At 41.9% G+C, this 19,231-nt stretch overlaps 1 protein-coding gene across 1 annotated transcript in view; it reads left to right on the forward strand.

Moving 5' to 3' along the window:
• Window positions 1-19,231, forward strand: part of LOC116512960 — a 28,766-nt gene that overhangs the window by 1,490 nt on the left and 8,045 nt on the right. The window contains exons 2-5 of the mRNA XM_032223662.1: window positions 46-2,901; window positions 3,308-4,916; window positions 5,074-5,137; window positions 5,422-5,586. Of these exons, the coding sequence (XP_032079553.1) occupies window positions 46-2,901; window positions 3,308-4,916; window positions 5,074-5,137; window positions 5,422-5,586 (4,694 nt within the window). The remainder of the gene's footprint in view (window positions 1-45; window positions 2,902-3,307; window positions 4,917-5,073; window positions 5,138-5,421; window positions 5,587-19,231) is intronic.

Genomic DNA, 19,231 nt, shown 5'->3' on the forward strand with positions numbered 1-19,231 from the left:
GGCGGGAGGAAAAATGTTGACTCACCAGTTCGTATATTTGCCCAGCTGCCCGCTTCCACTCATGGGTAGAGATTTGCTTTGCAAACTTCGAGCACAGATATTTTTTGATGAAAAGGGATCCGTAGGAGTAAAATATGGAAATGTGAATTTAGAGATTCCTAGGGAAGAGGCTTGGAGAATCATGGTGGTGCAGGAAGTCTCAGGAAACAAATGGAGGGAGTTCCGGGTTCCTGAGCTGTGGGCGGAAGATAACCCCCCTGGTTTTGCTGCTCACCACACCCCTGTCATTGTTGAGGAACTACCAATGAGTCGTCCTGTATGCATCCGCCAGAGGGGGTACCCAAGAGAAATTGTGCAGGCTATTCAGGAAGTCATACAACTGTATCTGACTTATAAGATTCTGGTGCCCACTGACTCACCATGGAATTCCCCGATTCTACCTATACCAAAAGGGGGAGGAAAATATAGAATGGCTCAGGATCTTCGTAGGGTTAATAGTTCAACAGTCACAATTTATCCTACGTTGCCAAATCCTTATGTGTTGCTTGGACTGATTCCACCAGAAGCTAAATGGTTTTCAGTTATTGATTTAAAAGATGCTTTCTTTTCTATACCCATTCATAAAAAGAGTCAGCACTTGTTTGCCTTTGAATGGGAAAATCCGACAACAGGAAGGAAACAACAATATACTTGGACACGCCTCCCACAGGGGTATAAAAATTCGCCAACGCACTTCAGCGCGGCGTTAGCGACGGACTTGGAAATTCTAGATTTGCCCGCTCCTGATGTTGTGCTACAATATGTGGATGATCTTTTGGTGACAGGACAAACAGAAGAGGTTTGTCATGCCAATACTGCATCCCTTCTACTTCTGTTACAAGAAAAAGGCTATAAAGCTTCTAGGGCCAAAGCACAATTGGTCCAGTTGAATGTTAGGTATTTGGGATATGATATCCAGCAAGGGCAAAGAACTTTGGGACATGAAAGAAAGGAAGCCATTTGTCAATTACCAGCCCCAAGAAATAGGAAGGAATTAAGAGGCTTTTTAGGGGCAGCGGGATTTTGCCGCATCTGGATTCCTAACTTCGCCTTGTTAGCAAAGCCCCTTTATGAAGCTACAAAAGGAAATGAAAAGGAACCTTTGCGATGGGAAAAAGAGGAACAGAAAAGTTTTTTAAACTTGAAACATGTTTTGACTCAAGCTCCGAGTCTGGGACTGCCTAATTTAGATAAACCTTTTCATTTATTTGTGGACACTAAACAGAATATGGCTGTGGGGGTGTTAACTCAGAAGATGGGAACGTGGTATCGACCAGTTGCATATTTGTCAAAACAATTGGATCAGGTAGCAAAAGGGTGGCCCTCTTGTCTTAAGGCTGTAGCAGGCACAGCTTTACTTACTCAGGAAGCAAATAAACTTACTTTTGGACAGCAATTGAATATCTACACCCCCCATGCTCTTCGGGCTGTTCTGGATCAGAAAGGCCATTTATGGCTTACCAATCCACGTATGTTGAAGTATCAGGGGCTTATTACCCATAACCCCCTCATCAAACTTGTTCAGTCATATGCTTTGAATCCTGCCACTCTATTACCTGAACCAGACTCTGAGATCTCTCATGATTGTCTGCAAACTATTGAGGAAACCTATGCAAGTCGTCCAGATTTGAAGGATGAACCCTTTTCCGACCCAGATGCAACTCTTTTTACTGATGGAACCAGTTTTATCCATGAAGGTGTAAGAAAAGCAGCTTATGCAATAGTTACTCTTGAGGATGTATGGGAAGCTGAGCCCTTACCTGCAGGAACTAGTGCTCAGTTGGCAGAATTGCATGCACTCACTAGGGCATTGGAATTAGCAAAAGGCCTACGTGTCAACATTTACACAGATTCAAAGTATGCCTTTCTTACAGTTCAAGTGCATGGAGCTTTGTACAAAGAAAGAGGTCTTATCACAGCAGGAGGAAAGGACATTAAATATGGACCCCAAATTTTGCGTCTATTGGACAGTGTGTGGTTCCCCAAACAAGTTGCCATTATGCATGTACGAGGTCATCAGAAGGGGATTTCAACGGCTGAAAGAGGAAACCACAAGGCTGACCAGGTGGCAAGAGCAGCAGCTTTGGATCCATTCTCCCTGCAAGCTAACTGTCTTACTTTGTGGATCCCGAACCAGAAAGATGAACCCCCCTCATATAGCCACTCAGAAGTCCAGCAAGCTGAAGCTATGGGGGCAACACTGGTGAATGGGTGGTGGACTCTGCCGGACAACAGGGTGTTTGTACCTCAGCAGTTAGCATGGGAGGTTGTTTCTTCCTTGCATAGGCATTTACATCTAGGAAAGACAGTTTTGAGAAAGGCTTTGGCAAGGGAAGTCTATATTAACAATTTGTCTAGTCTAGCAGCTGCTGTTTGTTCTCGATGTCAGGTGTGTGCTGCTAATAACCCACGTCAGGGCCCGAGTCTTCCCCCTGGGCACCAACCTAGGGGGGCTTATCCTTTTGATTATTTAATGGTTGACTTTACAGACATGCCGAAAGTGGGATCGTATACGGCTATGTTAGTTGTTGTTTGTACATACACGGGGTGGCCTGAATGTGTTCCCACTAGAACGAAAAAAGCTTTGGAGGTAACCCGAACTCTATTAAATGTAGTTATTCCACGATATGGGTTGCCCTCACGTATCTCTTCAGATAATGGGCCTGAGTTCATTCATACAGCCACTCAGAAGGTTGCCCAGGTATTGGGGATTACCTGGAAGTTACACTGTTCTTTCCACGCCCAATCGGCGGGCGTCGTTGAAAGGGCCAATAGAACTATAAAGAATAAATTGGCTAAAATTTGTCAAGAAACTCATCTGAAATGGCCAGATGCCCTCAGCATGGCGTTGCTAGCCGTGAGGTGCGCACCCACAGGGGAGTTGGGCGTCTCACCATATGAGTTAATGTATGGAAGGGTTCCTAATTTGGTTAGTCCACAGGTATTGCCTACTACTCAAGTGGCAGACACAGTGAAAATCAGACAGTTGCAAGCTTTGAATACTGTTGTCCATCAATTACAAAAATATGTGCTGTCATGTCGTCCTCATGTGATTGTAACTCCAGTACATAATTTCCGCCCAGGACAGGAGGTCTGGGTAAAGGACTGGAAAAAGGTGCCTTTGGAACCCAGATGGTGTGGACCATATACTGTTGTTATTTGTTCTCCCCTTGCTGTTAAGGTAGCTGAAATTAAGCCTTGGATCCATTGGACACGCCTGAAATTGGCTGCATCCTCGTGTGAGACTGTTTCCGAGGACTCTGTCCAGCCTCTACACCCTGCCAAAAGGAGAAGAAGAAAGGAGGACGCCACCTCGCCTGCTGATTCACAGGAAGCAATCGCTCTACGGCCAGGTGGTGAAGATCCCTCTGCAGGTGTCGCTCCAGGTGCCGCCGACACCCATCGCAAAAATAAGATTGAAAAATAAGATTGCTCCAGGGGCTCCACCAGTGCAGACATGGGAGATTCCACCTGATTATGTAGACCCATCTCCTACAGGGGGGAATGAGATTAGTGGGAGTACCTCGCAGCCACCATATGTGAGGGAGGAGAGCACCCAACAAACACCAGGTGTCAGGGCCCTCACGGTGAAAAATGACTACCCTGTAAAGGTAACTTCTGAACCACTGCTAGAGAAAATGGGACCAGGACCTTTTCCTCCTTGTAAGCATTGTTTTTATAAAGTCCCGAGTACACAGGGACTGGGTTTTGCCTATGTAAAACGCTGGATAGTGGATTGTTATCCAGAGGAAGGGTTATCCCCCTGTTCCGAGGGATCCGGGAACTATTGGCAATGTAGGTTGGATCCTAATGTTACTTGGGCACCAAGTGAATACTATAATTCAACCATAATGTGCCATACTTTGAGGCCTATTCAGAGACCATACCCAGAGCCCTATCCAGAAAGGACAAGGACTCGGGGTGGGCGGACATCCCTTGATTTTGGTTTGGACATGAAATATGACATAACGAATGATCAGCTTCCGATCATGGTGAGGATATATTGTAAAATCATAGGGAATGTGAGACATGTGTGGTTGTTGCAATGGTGGTCAGGTGAAGAGAATTTGTCAAGTATGGAACCTCAGGTACTGAGCAAGACTCGGCACATGGGCGTAATACGTAACTATGATGAGAAATCTAGTTACTTGAAGGTCTGGATTGCTCATTCTAGTTACTCAGAATCATACCAGTGCCGAGCTGTAACAATTGGTGAGACCGTAAGCAGAACAGCAAGAGTCTCATTGACTGCAGAAGGGAAAGGGATGGTGGTTCTGGAGCCGCTCTTGCAACCAGGTAGGAACCTCCATCCTACACCTGTTCTTCCAAAAGATGGGAAGGATGGATTAGATGGGAAGGGATCTATAACCCCTGCCCCATTGGAATGCACTGAATGCCTAGTAGGAACAAGAGGAAATACTTTAAAGTTCAAAATGGGAAAACCTAAATCCTGTCAGAACTTCAATCTTCCCAATTGCACTTTTGGAAGGAAGCAGCCCCGTCTTTATAGTCAATGTGAGGGATCTGAAGGGGTGGTATGTTATCTACCTGCAACACCAGGGCTGGATGAGTGTGGCCCATGTCTTACAAAAGCTAAGGTGGGACCTCGCACCATTGTTACAATGATCTACCACACTCAGGCCCCAGTGGACTGCACCCCTCAGAAAAAGACATGTGTATCTAACGGTACCATGTATAACTATTGCATTCAGAAGAACCAGCTTGTTTGTTATCAGCCAACCACTCCAGTTCGCATCAAAGTCAGTGTATGGGCAGGCTTGGCCCTACTTGACAACCCCAAGGAATCCCAGCTTTACCACCTCACTACAATTACTGCTTTAAAACAAGGACAAAAGCCCATCACCGTATCATTTGGTGTATGTGCTGCAATGGATAGGGTGGCTTACAGAAGCTGTGGAAGTCAGGGATGGAGACAAACTTATTACCACAATCATAAGTATCTCTGTCCCCGATCCCATGTCTACTGCCAAGGATGTAAGAATCCAAGTCGGGATTTGTATCCTCCTTGTGCAGATCGCATGGATGAAAGAAACCCGTGCAGAGGATGGGATTGTGTTTGTCAACATACTGGAGGAGGGTATCCTACTTCTCCTCATCTGGGATGTCCATATATTTCCAATTTTCGCAGTCTCCACAATTCAAACTCAGTTGCTTTTGAAGTATCCCGTGATCACCCAGAGGAAGAAAGTTATGGGATAGGCATTGATGGGGATGGGGCTGACCCACTGGCATACATTACAATAAGGGTGGAAACTTTGAAGGAAGGGGAGGTAAAGTCATTAGGATGGTCTGTATATGATAACCTTAGGAAGTTAGAGGAACCTCTTCCTCTTAGCCCTAAGGCTGTGAATTTGTTTGTAGAAATGGCAGAAGAAGTAGCAAAAGCTTTAACTGTTAAAAATTGTTTTGTTTGTGGAGGAACAAACATGGGAGAAAAGTGGCCATGGGAAGCTCTCGAAGCAACCCCAGAGGTATATAACAATATGACCCAAAAAGGCAACCTCGCTCAACGAACACAGCATACGGGTATTGTTTGGACCCTAACTACAAATTTGGTGGGCCACAGCTGTTTCTCTCGAAATGGATCATATCCTGTGGGTCATCTAATTTGTTTAGGGGAATGGGATGATACTTATACCAAGTGGTCATCGCCATCAAATCTCTCTCAACCCACAAAATTTGATCTCTCACTCTTACCCTACCTAAAGGAGCCACAGTATTCATCTGGCCCATGGGAAGCCCCCGAGAACATGTATTGGATTTGTGGCACACTTGCCTATGAAATTCTTCCTGCAGACTGGGTGGGATCCTGTGTTCTTGGATGGATAAAACCTTCTTTCTTTTTATTACCTCTCCAATCACGACAAGTGTTAGGAATTCCGGTATATGACTCAATTGATCCCATTCGTCAGAAAAGAGAGGTAAACACAGCTTTCTCTAACTTTCCTTGCAAGGAACTTACTGAATATGAGAAATCAGATACATGGAGTTCAGAGAGAATTGTATGCACATATGGAAGAGCCACATGGGCTGAAGATGGGTCTTGGGGATACCGCACCCCGATTTACATGATAAACAGGATCATGAGGTTACAGGCAGTGTTGGACCTGGCTGGGGAGAGAATTGACAAATCCTTGAATATTCTCTCCACTGCCACGGACAAACTTCGTACTGCAGTATACCAAAATCGATTGGCTCTCGATTACCTCCTCGCAAGAGAAGGGGGAGTATGTGGGGAGTTCAACTTATCAAATTGTTGTCTTCAAATTGATGAAACTGGGAGTGTTATTAAACAGCTGACTACGGAAATGAGACAGCTCACTCATTTCCCAGGACAAGAATGGAAAGGATTGAATCTCGCCTCATATTTTAGTTCTTGGTTGTCAAAATTGCCCGGATGGCAAGCTATCATTACTTTTATTGGCCTGATTGCAGCAGGATGCATAATCATCCCCTGCATTATGCCTCTTTTTGTTCGTGCTATTAGCAGTACTTTATCTCTCATGGTGGAAAAACGGGCCACTGCCAAGGTCCTAACGCTGATGGGACACACAGGAGAGGAACATGAATATGTGGGGCTTATAAGCAATAGGGAGCCTGATACTTATGAAACTCCACAATAATCTAAGGATTGGGTGAAGTTTCAACAGGGGGGAATGAAACAGCATGGGGTCCATCATTGAACCCCTAAAATACTTAATCAGGCTACTTGTCTAATTCTAAAACTTCAAAATCAAAACTCTGCTTATGCTCTTTCACCTAAAGAACAAGAACAAGGAACATACTTCTTTCTGCTTGAAACACAGGAAGCCAGGTTTTCGCAAGTAGGGGAAACTGGGTGGGCAAGTAACCACAGTATCTTAGTCATAAGAGCACAGCTCATGCCAAAGCAAAAGTTCATCTTGTAAACAAGCTATAGGTTAACCATATTTTTAGCAATATATCTGGGTGGCATTCTGACATTTTCCTTTTTCTGCATGAGTAACCAAGATTCACTTCTCTTTTAGCTTTACTTTACTTCCCTATTGTGGTTTGGAAATCATGTATTGTAATTTTCCTTAAATATTTGTAATTTTACCCGAAATAACTTTGTGCTGAGGTGAGGAGTTATGACCTGTATTAGTGCACGCCTATATGACGTCTATATGATTTGTAATAACCATTTCAAAGGTATAAAACCTCTGTCAAAATGTACCTAAAATCAGATCAGTTAGGTGAAAATCTACTGGTCTCTTGAATGCATTCAATAAACCTTTCTCTTCTGGAAAAAGGCAAATTGTCTCCTATTCTTACGTAAGTAGAAAGGCAGACCCTGTTTTTGCCATTACACCGTTACAATCCATTACAGTTACCTCAAGACTCTCGCCTCATTATTTAAAACAATTTAGGAAGCATTTTTACTCTAAATAATTCTAACTGCATGATCTCATCTATGGTAGTCCTACCCCCCACCCCCAAGCAGGAGACCCTACACCATTTCTGACAAATGGGAGTCCAATCTCTTTCTGAAAGCTTCCAGCGATGAAGCTCCCACAACTTCTGAAGACAACTTCTGTTCCATTGGTTGATTGTTCTCACTGTCAGAAAATTTCTTCTTGTTCGATTAGTTTCCATTCATTATTCCTTATCTGGCCTTCAAGTGCCTTGGAAAATAGCTTGACCCCCTCCTCTCTGTGGGGATCCTGGAATGGTCATCGTTGTGAAAACTGGTCACAAGTCACTTTTTCAAATGGTCACTAAGTGAATGGATGCATGATGAGGACTGCCTGTTTCTCTGATCATATATAGATAGGCTAGAATAGAATAGAATAGAATAACAGTTGGAAGGGACCTTGGAGGTCTTCTAGTCCAACCCGCTGCCTAGAGTGGAAACCCTACACCACTTCAGACAAATGGTTATCCAACATCTTCTTAAAGACTTCCAGTGTTGGGGCATTCACAACTTCTGGAGGCAAGTTGTTCCACTGATTAATTGTTCTAACTTTCAGGAAATTTCTCCTCAGTTCTAAGTTGCTTCTCTCCTTTATTAGTTTCCACCCATTGCTTCTTGTTCTGCCCTCAGGTGCTTTGGAGAATAGCTTGACTCCATCTTCTTTGTGGCAACCCCTGACTGCTATCATGTCTCCCCTAGTCCTTCTTTTCATTAAACTAGACATACCCAGTTCCTGCAACCGTTCTTCATATGTTTTAGCCTCCAGTCCCCTAATCCTCTTTGTTGCTCTTCTCTGCACTCTTTCTAGAGTCTCAACATCTTTTTTACATCTTGGCGACCAAAACTGGATGCAGTATTCCAAGTGTGGCTTTACCAAGGCCTTATAAAAGTGGTATTAAAACTTCATGGGATCTTGATAGCCTCGGCAAAATGCAATCTTCAGCTTGAAAATGGCTCTTGACTTCTTAGAATGGATGAAGAACTAGCAGAGATGGCAAAATTGTTTGAATAAATAAAGATCAATGGGTAGATTTATTAGTGACATTTGGAAGCATAGTGCTAGCCTGAGAACTACGTGGCCTTACAGACTTACTTTGCTGATAATCCAGAGTGTAGCATGAAGCAGGAAAACATTTTTGGTTTCATCACATGGCCTTCCCATTAACATGCCGACGTTGAGAGAGAAAAACCAAAGCAAGCTTTGATTTTGGGGTGAAATGTCATAACAACGCCAAGCCTTAATCGATTCTTGAAAGATTGATTTTTGGAACAGGAAGTTGTTATTTTCATTAACATTAAGCTAATGACACGATGGCTCTCCCTTGAGTGATAAGGGTTGATGGATCCTTGCCATTTGTCTTTGCCTCAAACCTTTTGATCCATTTCTATACTCTTTCTCTATGCTTTTGGAATCTACTCATTCCTGGGCCGGAGGGGTGCATTTTGTGACGTACAGCAGCATTCACCAAAACTTCAAGCAGTTATAAATCTTTTTCAAGATTTCAAGATTTTTCAAGCAGAAAACTTTTCAAATGTAAAAAACACATGAGATTTTGTTAGGTAGTATCTTTTGGTCCTGGCCATTTTGTGCTTTCAGAAGGCACAAAATGTGAGCATTATGAAATAAATACCTGTGCTTATGTCAACATCTATATTAATACTGAATTCGTGAGAAACCTGTTCTTAAAATGACATTTATGTATTAATTTGAAGAGCAATGGCTGTGCCAAATAGCAGTTGCTTCTTGGTGCTGCTACTTCTTTTTACAAGTTGTTATGGTGCATTTACTCTAGAGTAAGTTCTATTAAAGTTGGTGAGTTTCATTTGGTAACACATGCCCTAGACTAAACTCTAAAGGTGGATATATTTATTGGAAAAAAGGTGTGTATGTGTGTGTTTGCGTGTGTGTATTTGATGTTGGGTCAATTCAGTTATTAGAGATCTCAGCTGAAATATTTGTGTGTATGTGTATTTATGAACCCACACATACACATATATTATTTATTTTTATATATATATATATATATATATATATATATATATATATATATATATATATATATATATATATATATATATATAAACATGAGAAAGTTTGTAATTATTTGTAGACCTGCTAAGTAAGAGGTAGGGACGCAGTAGCTCAGTGGCTAAGACACTGAGCTTGTTGATCACAAAGGTCGACAGTTTGCCGGTTCGAATCCCTAGTGCTGCATAATGGAGTGAGCTCCTGTTACTTGTCCCAGCTTCTGCCAACTTAGCAGTTCGAAAACAGGTAAAAATGCAAGTAGAAAAATAGGAACCACCTTTGGTGAGAAAGTAACAGTGTTCTGCGCGCCTTTGGCATTTAGTCACATGAGCACGGAGACATCTTCGGACAGCACTGGCTCTTCGGCTTTGAAACAGATGAGCACCGCCCCCTATAGTTGGAAACAACTAGCACACATGTTTAGGGAAACCTTTTCCTTTAGGTGAAAGGAGGATAATTATTGGGTCCCCCCCACCCTTTCCAGCACCTAGCTAGGGTGAATTAGTTTGTATGGTCAGTGTTAGATTTGTTTGATGTTTGGGAATTTTTTAAGCCACTTTTTCTTTTATTACTGTTGAATATATCTGTTCCCTTTGTTTTGCATTTTATTCTTGTTGCTATCTTGTTGATATATTAAAGAAAGTACATAAAGAGAGAATTTCTTCAAAACTGTGATAGCCTCTGATAAGAAAATGATATATGTGAAATTATGGTTATGGAAAACCATCTTTCTCTTCCCCTTTCTCAGTTAAGAGAAGAAAAGATTCTTCTACATTTTCTTTGTCCTTGTGTAATTTCTCTTTATTTTTTCAATCTTCCATTCTGACGTCTTTCTTGCAGTAAAAAAATGTTAAGAGCATGAAGACCTTGAGACAGAGAAAAATATTGCTTAAACATTCTGGAAACATCACTGTTCATGCTAAATGTACACTACATGTTCATTAATTTCTGCAATTATATGGGGAATGCAAATGTGTTCTTTTAAACGATGTTCATTTCTCATTCTAAGAAAAAACACCGGTCACCTTTGATCATTAACTCTTCAATTGGGGATTTTGCTTTCAAATGAAGGAGAAGGATCAAAGATCACATTTCATTGAAGTAAAATCTAGGTAGCACTGGAGAAAGCCCCCTCTGACATATCAGGGAAGAAATATTGAATGTATTATTGAAAATTGAAATATAATATAAAAAATAAATAAAGCCGTTACAGAAACACACTACTGCTGCTGAAGATGGCAATCCTATAGGTAGTTTTCCCCCTTTTCCCCTTACGGAGTTCTGTTTAGCATACTTTAAAGGTCTATTCCAGGGGTCGACAATCTTAAACACTCAAAGAGCCACAAAGGTCCTAACCAGAAATGTTCAATTCTGGAGCCGACTGGAAGTCCGGTTTCCCCACCATAGAGTCTCCTCCTAGCGTGGCGTCTTTTTTCCTCTACCTGTCCTAACTGAAAAACCTATCAATTGTGGAGCCGACCAGCGACAAGGAGCCACAGCAGAGTGATGAAAGAGCCACATGCGGCTCCAGGGCAATGGGTTGCTGATCCTTGGTCCATTCTAACATCCCCATTCTATCTAGTACCTTAAACCATTATTGAGAGAGGTTTGACAATGCATAAAATTACCAGAATTATGCCACCTTATCAAAGGAAAAAGGGGAAACCCAACACTGGATTGTTATTGCCAGCACTAGTCTCAAATGTCACACGCCTAATCATAACTTCCAATATCGGGCTCGGCATCGCTCACATGGACGTTGTAGCTGCCAGTGATGCTTCTGCAAGCCTCCACGACACTCCAGCTGCTCGTAGAGCATTGCACAGCACTGTATGTGCCATGCGTGTGCGTGGAAGTACCAAAGGCTTTAAAGGGCAGGCTCCGGTATGCCCGTACCGGGGCACCTGCAAACCACCACTGACCCAGTTCCTGCAACCGTTGTTCATATGTTTGAGTCTCAAGTTCCCTAATCATCCTTGTTGCTCTTCTCTGCACTCTTTCTAGAGTCTCCACATCTTTTCTACATCATGGCGACCAAAACTGAATGTAATATTCCAAGTGTGGCTTTACCAAGGCATTATAAACGTCATGTGATCTTGATTCTATCCCTCTGTTTATGTAGCCTAGAACTGTGTTGGCTTTTTTTGGCAGCTGCTGCATACTGCTTGCTCATATTTAAATGGTTGTCCACTAGGACTCCAAGATCTCTCTCACTGTTACTACTATTGAGCGAGGTACCATCTATACTGTACCTGTGCATTTCATTTTTGTTGCCTAAATTTAGAACCTTACTTTTTTCACCTTTGAATTTCATTTTATTAGATAGTGCCCAATGTTCAAGTCTGTCAAGATCCTTCTGTATCTTGAGCCTATCTTCTGGAGTGTTGGCTATTCCTGCCAGCTTTGTGTCAACTGCAAATTTGATGAGTTCCCCATTTATCCCCTCGTCCAAATCATTGATGAAGATGTTGAAGAGTGCTGGGCCTAAAACAGAGCCTTGGGGTATTCCACTGCATACTCCATGTAGATGCAATTCCATTAAGGGCTACATGTTGAGTGTAGTTGGTTAACCAGTTACGAATACATATGGTGGTGATGCTGTCCAACCCACATCCTTCTACTTTATCTAGTAGTAGGTTATGATTCCTTTAAGAACATCCCAAGCTATGAAACTGCCCTTTCAGGGACAAGTGAGAACAATCAACTAATGGAACAGCTTTTCTTCAGAAGTTGTGGGAGCTTTATCACTTGAGACTTTCAGGAAGAAACTGGACTGCCATGTGTCAGAAATGGTGTAGGGTCTCCTGCTTGGGTGGTGGTGGGGGGAGGGGGTTGGACTAGATGGCCTACAAGGTCCCTTTCAACTCTGTTAATCTGTATCTCTTCTTCATTTTTTCCCTCCTGGCTGAGGTCTTCAGGGAAGCCATCAAGGGACAGACAATCACAATAAGTGAATGATATAGGGCTCTGGCAGAACAAATCATTATCAGGACCTTGGAGAGTTCATTAAGGAAGCTGCAGTCAAGGTTAACCTTCCCTTCAAGACTTACACTCAACAGAAGCAACACAAAATCGAGGTGTAGCTAAGTCCTTAGTTCCATCCCTGTTTGCTGCTTACTCTGGATACAAAGAGCCACAGCTTTTCCAAAGCCTGAGATTCTTAGGGGAATGTGGGAATTATGAAAGAGGAAGAACGTGTATTTGCAGATGATGAAGTTATATCCTTAGATCAGAAAAGCATTCAATTTCCCCTGAATTAGATAATTAGAGTTGTTTCCCAGTTGGACACCAACTAAATTGAATTGACTACATAAATACATCACTGATGTTTGCCAAAGTCCTTACCAGGTGGTCAAATCTATGGATACAACAACTTCAATTAGGCTGGCTGCTCTCCTCTGGCGGCAACAGGATGCCCTTTATCATATGAATGTCAGTCTAACAAGTGTCACAACTTCTGACGTGTAAATGAATGAATGCAAGAATTTACTCGCTGAAATTAACAAAACTAAACTCATCTGTGGTCACTTTCCTAACCTTTTAGGAATGGGCTTGTCTAAACGCTCTCTAACCTACCCTGTGAATAACAGAAAGATGAAATAGCAATCGTGGTGAGCTACATCCATAAATGATTGCAGCAAATAGATTATGAAGAGCTTTATTGGGTTACAGTACACTTTAACTGGAGCCGTTTGACCTCTCTTAGGCATACTGATACATTTGCAACCGATTGCCAGAAGGTTCCCATTAAAGAGGAGAAATCAGCAATAAAAACATGATTTTACTGTCTCCCAACACTTCTGAAAGGTCAGGAGGAAAGATAAACAACTTCCTGCAGCTGTGTCTACATCTGGCACACGACCCACTGCAGAAAACGTGCTCTGGAAGGATAAACATTCTGCCCGTATCTTTCCTGGTGTCCCTATACATTTTAAGCGAAGGCTGGAGGATTGAACTTGGCTGCATACCTTCCATCGGTAATTAATTTTAAAAGGCTGTCAGGATGTAAATGAATACAAGCCCTGATTATGAGCACCTAGGGATTAAGGGTTCGTTTCCCGTGGTCTTCCTTGATCTGACAGTAGGTTTTAAATGCTTCATAGGGCGTAGGGGTTGCCACATCTCACAGTTTTGCAAATAGGCCCCTTTGGAAAGTTGCCCAAAATAAAGCAATGGAGGGAATCAGCTCCCTTAAGAATAAATGGACATGTATAGTATAGGGGGAAAAATAATCTATTTGAAAAGAGTGTACCTACAAAACTGAACTCCTTGTAGTTGATTTACTCATTTATTGGAGAATCACCAAAGATCCACACCCATGTGGTTAGGAAGACTTGCTGATTTGTGCAACTTTAAAAATGTGTTTTGTTTTTTTTAAAGGGATGCAGGAGGAGATGAAAACTGTATCTGGGTTAGCAACATTTGACTAGCATGGAGGGCTGAGCCTCCGAAGAATTTGTCATGGCCAAAACACTTGAGAAACTCAACATAATGAGTTTGTTGTCCCTTTTAAGCACATTGGAAATATTTCTAGAGGTCATGAGTAGGAAAGTTGTTGCAGTTTGTTTTTGCATTACTAATCGCTCTTACCTTTGGTGCGAACCAATTTGGGAAGGCTTATTTTGGAAGGTGGTTTATGCTTTCTTAAATAAACTGAACCGAGGGCTTTAGTAAGATCACAGAAAGTTCTGTATCTCCTGATTAGCATTTTGAAAAACCTCGACAATTCCAGAGACCCCCAAGGAGGCCTGGATAGTTGAGGAGGAGGAGGTCATCGCACCAGTGGACTGATAAGGCTTCAGAACAATCAATCACAGTTGCCCCAATTTAATCTGTCCCGATATCCACATCTGATTAGATATTTTTCTTTTTTAAAAAAACCCTGATCAGTTGAGGTACTATCTGTGACAAAGGAGGAAGTATGATGTTGTTCTGGCAATTGTGGCTGTTGAAATCTAACCCGCAGGTTAGATAATATGATGTCTTTGCATGAAATCAGGCCCTTCTAATCTGGGAGTCCTTCAGATGTGCTGATTTGAACATCCCATAATATTCCTGTGAACTGAAAATAATGGGAGCCACAATTCAAAGCAATACAAGGGGTGGGAGTTTGCAGCAGTCCTCCCCTTTTCTCTTGTATTTAGTGTTTTTATCCTATCATATTTTAATGTAATTAACTTGTTTGTGCTGACACCTAAGCTGGGTTTGTAACTGGGTAGTAAATTAATAATTATGCCCGAGAATAGACTGGACATTTTATGCCTTTGGCTTTACTGAATGAGGCTGTTTCTTTTCATCTGGATCATACAAAGTCCAAGAATTTGACCCTAGGATAGAGTATGCAATGTTAGCATTTCTCTAAGGTTCACAAACTATTGTTGCATCTTATGATTAATAATTGCAACTGTGATTTATGATATATGACCTGCCACATTGCCATGGAGTGTACACTGAGAGCTTATGCACTGGAGACAAATCCTAATCATCCAATCACTCACTTGGCCAATAAAGAATTCTATTCTGTTCTGTTCTACTCATAATGTAAAATATATTGGTGCTCTGACTTTGTTGGCATGATAATTCTCTGAAAACCGAACAGGATTAAATTTTTCTGGGGGAGACAAACTGGCAAAATATGCCCCAATTATGAGTTCAGATATAATCTGCTTAGGGGAAAAATCAATTTAAAAAATCCTAGTATTGTATGGCTCAGTAGAAGGGGCAGTAGCTCAGAATCTTGTTGATTGCACCGTTGTAAGCCCTTCTTCTTCCTTCCTGCTCACACCACCCAAAATGAGGCTGTCATTAAGGGAGGAGTCTAGAAGATCTGCTTTGCATACTTGCCTCTCTCTTTTAAAGCACCATGCACTGTATCAGTGGTTGTGTTAACAAAGTTTTAGATTTAGAATAACAGAGTTGGAAGGGACCTTGAAGGTCTTCTAGTCCAACCCACTACTTAGGCAGGAAATCCTACACCACTTCAGACAAATGGCTATCCAACATCTTCTTAAAGACTTCCAGTGTTGGGGCATTCACAACTTCTGGAGGCAAGTTGTTCCACTGATTAATTGTTCTAACTGTCAGGAAATTTCTCCTCAGTTCTAAGTTGCTTCTCTCCTTTATTAGTTTCCACCCATTGCTTCTTGTTCTGCCCTCAGGTGCTTTGGAGAATAGCTTGACTCCATCTTCTTTGTGGCAACCCCTGACTGCTATCATGTCTCCCCTAGTCCTTCTTTTCATTAAACTAGACATACCCAGTTCCTGCAACTGTTCCTCATATGTTTTAGTCTTCAGTCCCCTAATCATCTTTGTTGCTCTTCTCTGGACCCTTTCTAGACTCTCAACCTTCTTTTTTACATCATGGCGACCAAAACTGAATGCAGTATTCCACGTGTGGCCTTACCAAGGCATTATAAAGTGGTATTAACACTTCACGTGATCTTGATTCTATCCCTCTGTTGATGCAGCCTAGAACTGTGTTGGCTTTTTTGGCAGCTGCTGCACATGGCTGGCTCCTATTTAAATGGTTGTCCACTAGGACTCCCAAGATCCCTCTCACAGTTACTACTATTGAGCCAGGTAGCACATATACTGTACCTGTGCATTTTATTTTTCCTTGCCTAAATGTAGAAGCTTACTTTTTTCTCTACATTGAATTTCATTTTATTAGATAGTGCCCAATGTTCAAGTCTGTCAAGATCCTTCTGTATCTTAAGCCTGTCTTCTGGAGTGTTGGCTATTCCTGCCAACTTTGTGTCAACTGCAAATTTGATGAGTTCCCCATTTATCCCCTCATCCAAATCATTGATGAAGATGTTGAAGAGTGCTGGGCCTAAAACCGAGCCTTAGTGTAATGTCCAGGGGTGGGTTGCTGCCAGAATTACTGCTGGTTCGTTGGGCAAAAAAGTTTTTGTGCACATTTGCACCTAAAAAGGTCTGCGTATGCGCAAAACCGAAAATCAAGATGGTGCTGTAGGAGAACCAGTTCTGGGGTGTGGCAGGCCTGGGTTGCTTCCAGTTCCAGCGACCCAGGCTGCCAAATTACTACTGGTTTGAACCGGTCCGAACCGGTAGGAACCCACCTCTGGTAACATCTGATAGGACCACATCACAACAACAAAGTATTATGTTGTCTCTTCTTTTGCTTCAAGCTCATAATTGAAGCCAGCCTTTCATTATGAAAATCATGTAAACTATATTAGAACTTGACTATCCTTTGTAGCAACCCATCCCTGATCAACGCATGCTAAAACCCTACAACCAGCCCAGTCAAGATCTAGGCTAAGGAGAAATAATCTAAATTGAAGTATTTGACAATATTTTCAAAGGATACCTGAATGGAGCTTAATTATGGAGATTCTCAGTCATCCAGTTCATGCTTGTCCCGAAGGTGTTTTTTTCCAAGGGACAACTGGACTTTCTGTTTGTTTGAGCTGAAGAAGCTTCTTGGATGAGAAGCGAAATGTCTTCAAAGAAAAAAAAAAACAGAAAGTCCAGTTGCCTCTTGAAAAAAGCATCTTTGGGACTGAATGGAGCTTATTGAACCATTGCGATTTGTGGACTATAGACTGAGAAACTCTGCTGTTACATAAACCAGGATGTACATCCCTTGTATGTCCTGTAGGCTCAAAGAGGAAGCAATGGAAAGATACACGTAATATTTGTCAGTTGGTGGGTTGGCAGATAAGTGAGACATCAAAAGCAAAAGAAAGAGTTGCCATTGGCCAAAAATATAGGGAAGTAAGATAACTGCAGGCAGAGAGAATAGGGTGTGCAGGGTGTATTAAAATTATTTCCATTGAAAAGTTTAGGGATATGTCCTTGTATATTTTTGGAATTCATTTACAGAGGTGGACTTCAAAAATTTTAGCAAGGGGTTCTCTGGTTGGTTGCTGGGTGGGCATGGCCATGGTAGGCGTGGCCTAGTCGGCTTCCTGCATCACAGTGTGTATGTGGGGTGTTTTTTCCCTCCCAGACTCCAGTGGCTCTCTTCGAGCCTCTGGGAGGGTGAAAACAGCCTCCCCAGGCTCCAGAGGCCCTCTGGAAGCCTGAAACGGGCCCATTTCTTGCCTTCCTAAACTTCTGGTAGGCCTATTTTTTGCCCTCCCTGAGCCTGCATCCAAAACAGGCCACGTGGGAACTCCTGGGAGGGGAGGGGTGGGCGGGGCCAGCCAGGAGTGGGATTTGGAGGTTCTACGAACTGCACAGAATCTTAGAGGTTCTCCTGAACCCCTGCGAACCCCCAGCAGCCCACCCTTGGCAAACCTTTAATAGTAAAAACTAGTCTTAGGCCAGAAGGGCAGTGGTGGGATACGATCAGTACATATAAAGCAAATAAGATAGTGGTTGTGATGGGGCAATTGAAGCTCCACCTGTTTTTTATTTATTTTAACTCTAACCTCACCTTCTGGATCTGCCTATTCAATCAGTTGCACAACTTATAATAATACACTTTGAATGACTATCAACACCTGTACTCCGATTGCCATGCCTCATTGGCCTGGCTCCTTAAGAAGGGTAAATTTTTAACTGCTAAGTTTGTAGGAATGGATAAGGGATGAATGGAGGAGAGTAGAATAGACTAGCATAGAATAGAATGGAATGGAATGGAGGAGAATAGAATAGAATGGAATGGAGGAGAATAGAATAGAATGGAGGAGAATAGAATAGAATAGAATAGAATGGAAAGGAATGGAGGAGAATGGAATGGAGGAGAATAGAATAGACTAAAATAGAATGGAATGGAGGAGAGTAGAATAGGCTAGCATAGAACAGAATGGAATGGAATGGAGGAGAATAGAATAGACTAAAATAGAATGGAATGGAGGAGAGTAGAATAGACTAGCATAGAATGGAATGGAATGGAGGAGAATAGAATAGACTAGAATAGAATGGAATGGAGGAGAGTAGAATAGACTAGCATAGAACAGAATGGAATGGAATGGAGGAGAATAGAATAGACTAAAATGGAATGGAATGGAATGGAGGAGAATAGAATAGACTAAAATAGAATGGAATGGAATGGAATGGAGGAGAATAGAATAGACTAAAATAGAATGGAATGGAGGAGAGTAGAATAGGCTAGCATAGAACAGAATGGAATGGAATGGAGGAGAATAGAATAGACTAAAATAGAATGGAATGGAGGAGAGTAGAATAGACTAGCATAGAATGGAATGGAGGAGAGTAGAATAGACTAGCATAGAATGGAATGGAATGGAGGAGAATAGAATAGACTAGAATAGAATGGAATGGAGGAGAGTAGAATCGACTAGCATAGAATAGAATGGAATGGAATGGAGGAGAATAGAATAGACTAAAATAGAATGGAATGGAATGGAATGGAGGAGAATAGAATGGAATGGAGTAGAATGAATAGACTAAAATAGAATGGAATGGAGTAGAGTAGAACAGAACAGAACAGAACAGAACAGAATTCTTTATCGGCCAAGTGTGATTGGACACACAAGGAATTTGTCTCCAGTGTATAAGCTCTCAGTGTACATACAAACCACAAGTGATAAACCATGGTCATCATAATAAAACACAATCGTCATAAATCATGAGATACAACACTCAGTGATAGTCATAGGATACTAAATAAAAACAATCAACATAAAGCATAAGATACAAACAACAAAGTTATGGTCATACGACAGAAAGGAAATAGGTAATAGGAAAGATGAGAAAGATAGTAGATAGTAGCTGTA

This window comes from Thamnophis elegans, chromosome 9 (assembly GCF_009769535.1).
Source record: "Thamnophis elegans isolate rThaEle1 chromosome 9, rThaEle1.pri, whole genome shotgun sequence".
Classification (NCBI taxonomy): domain Eukaryota; kingdom Metazoa; phylum Chordata; class Lepidosauria; order Squamata; family Colubridae; genus Thamnophis; species Thamnophis elegans.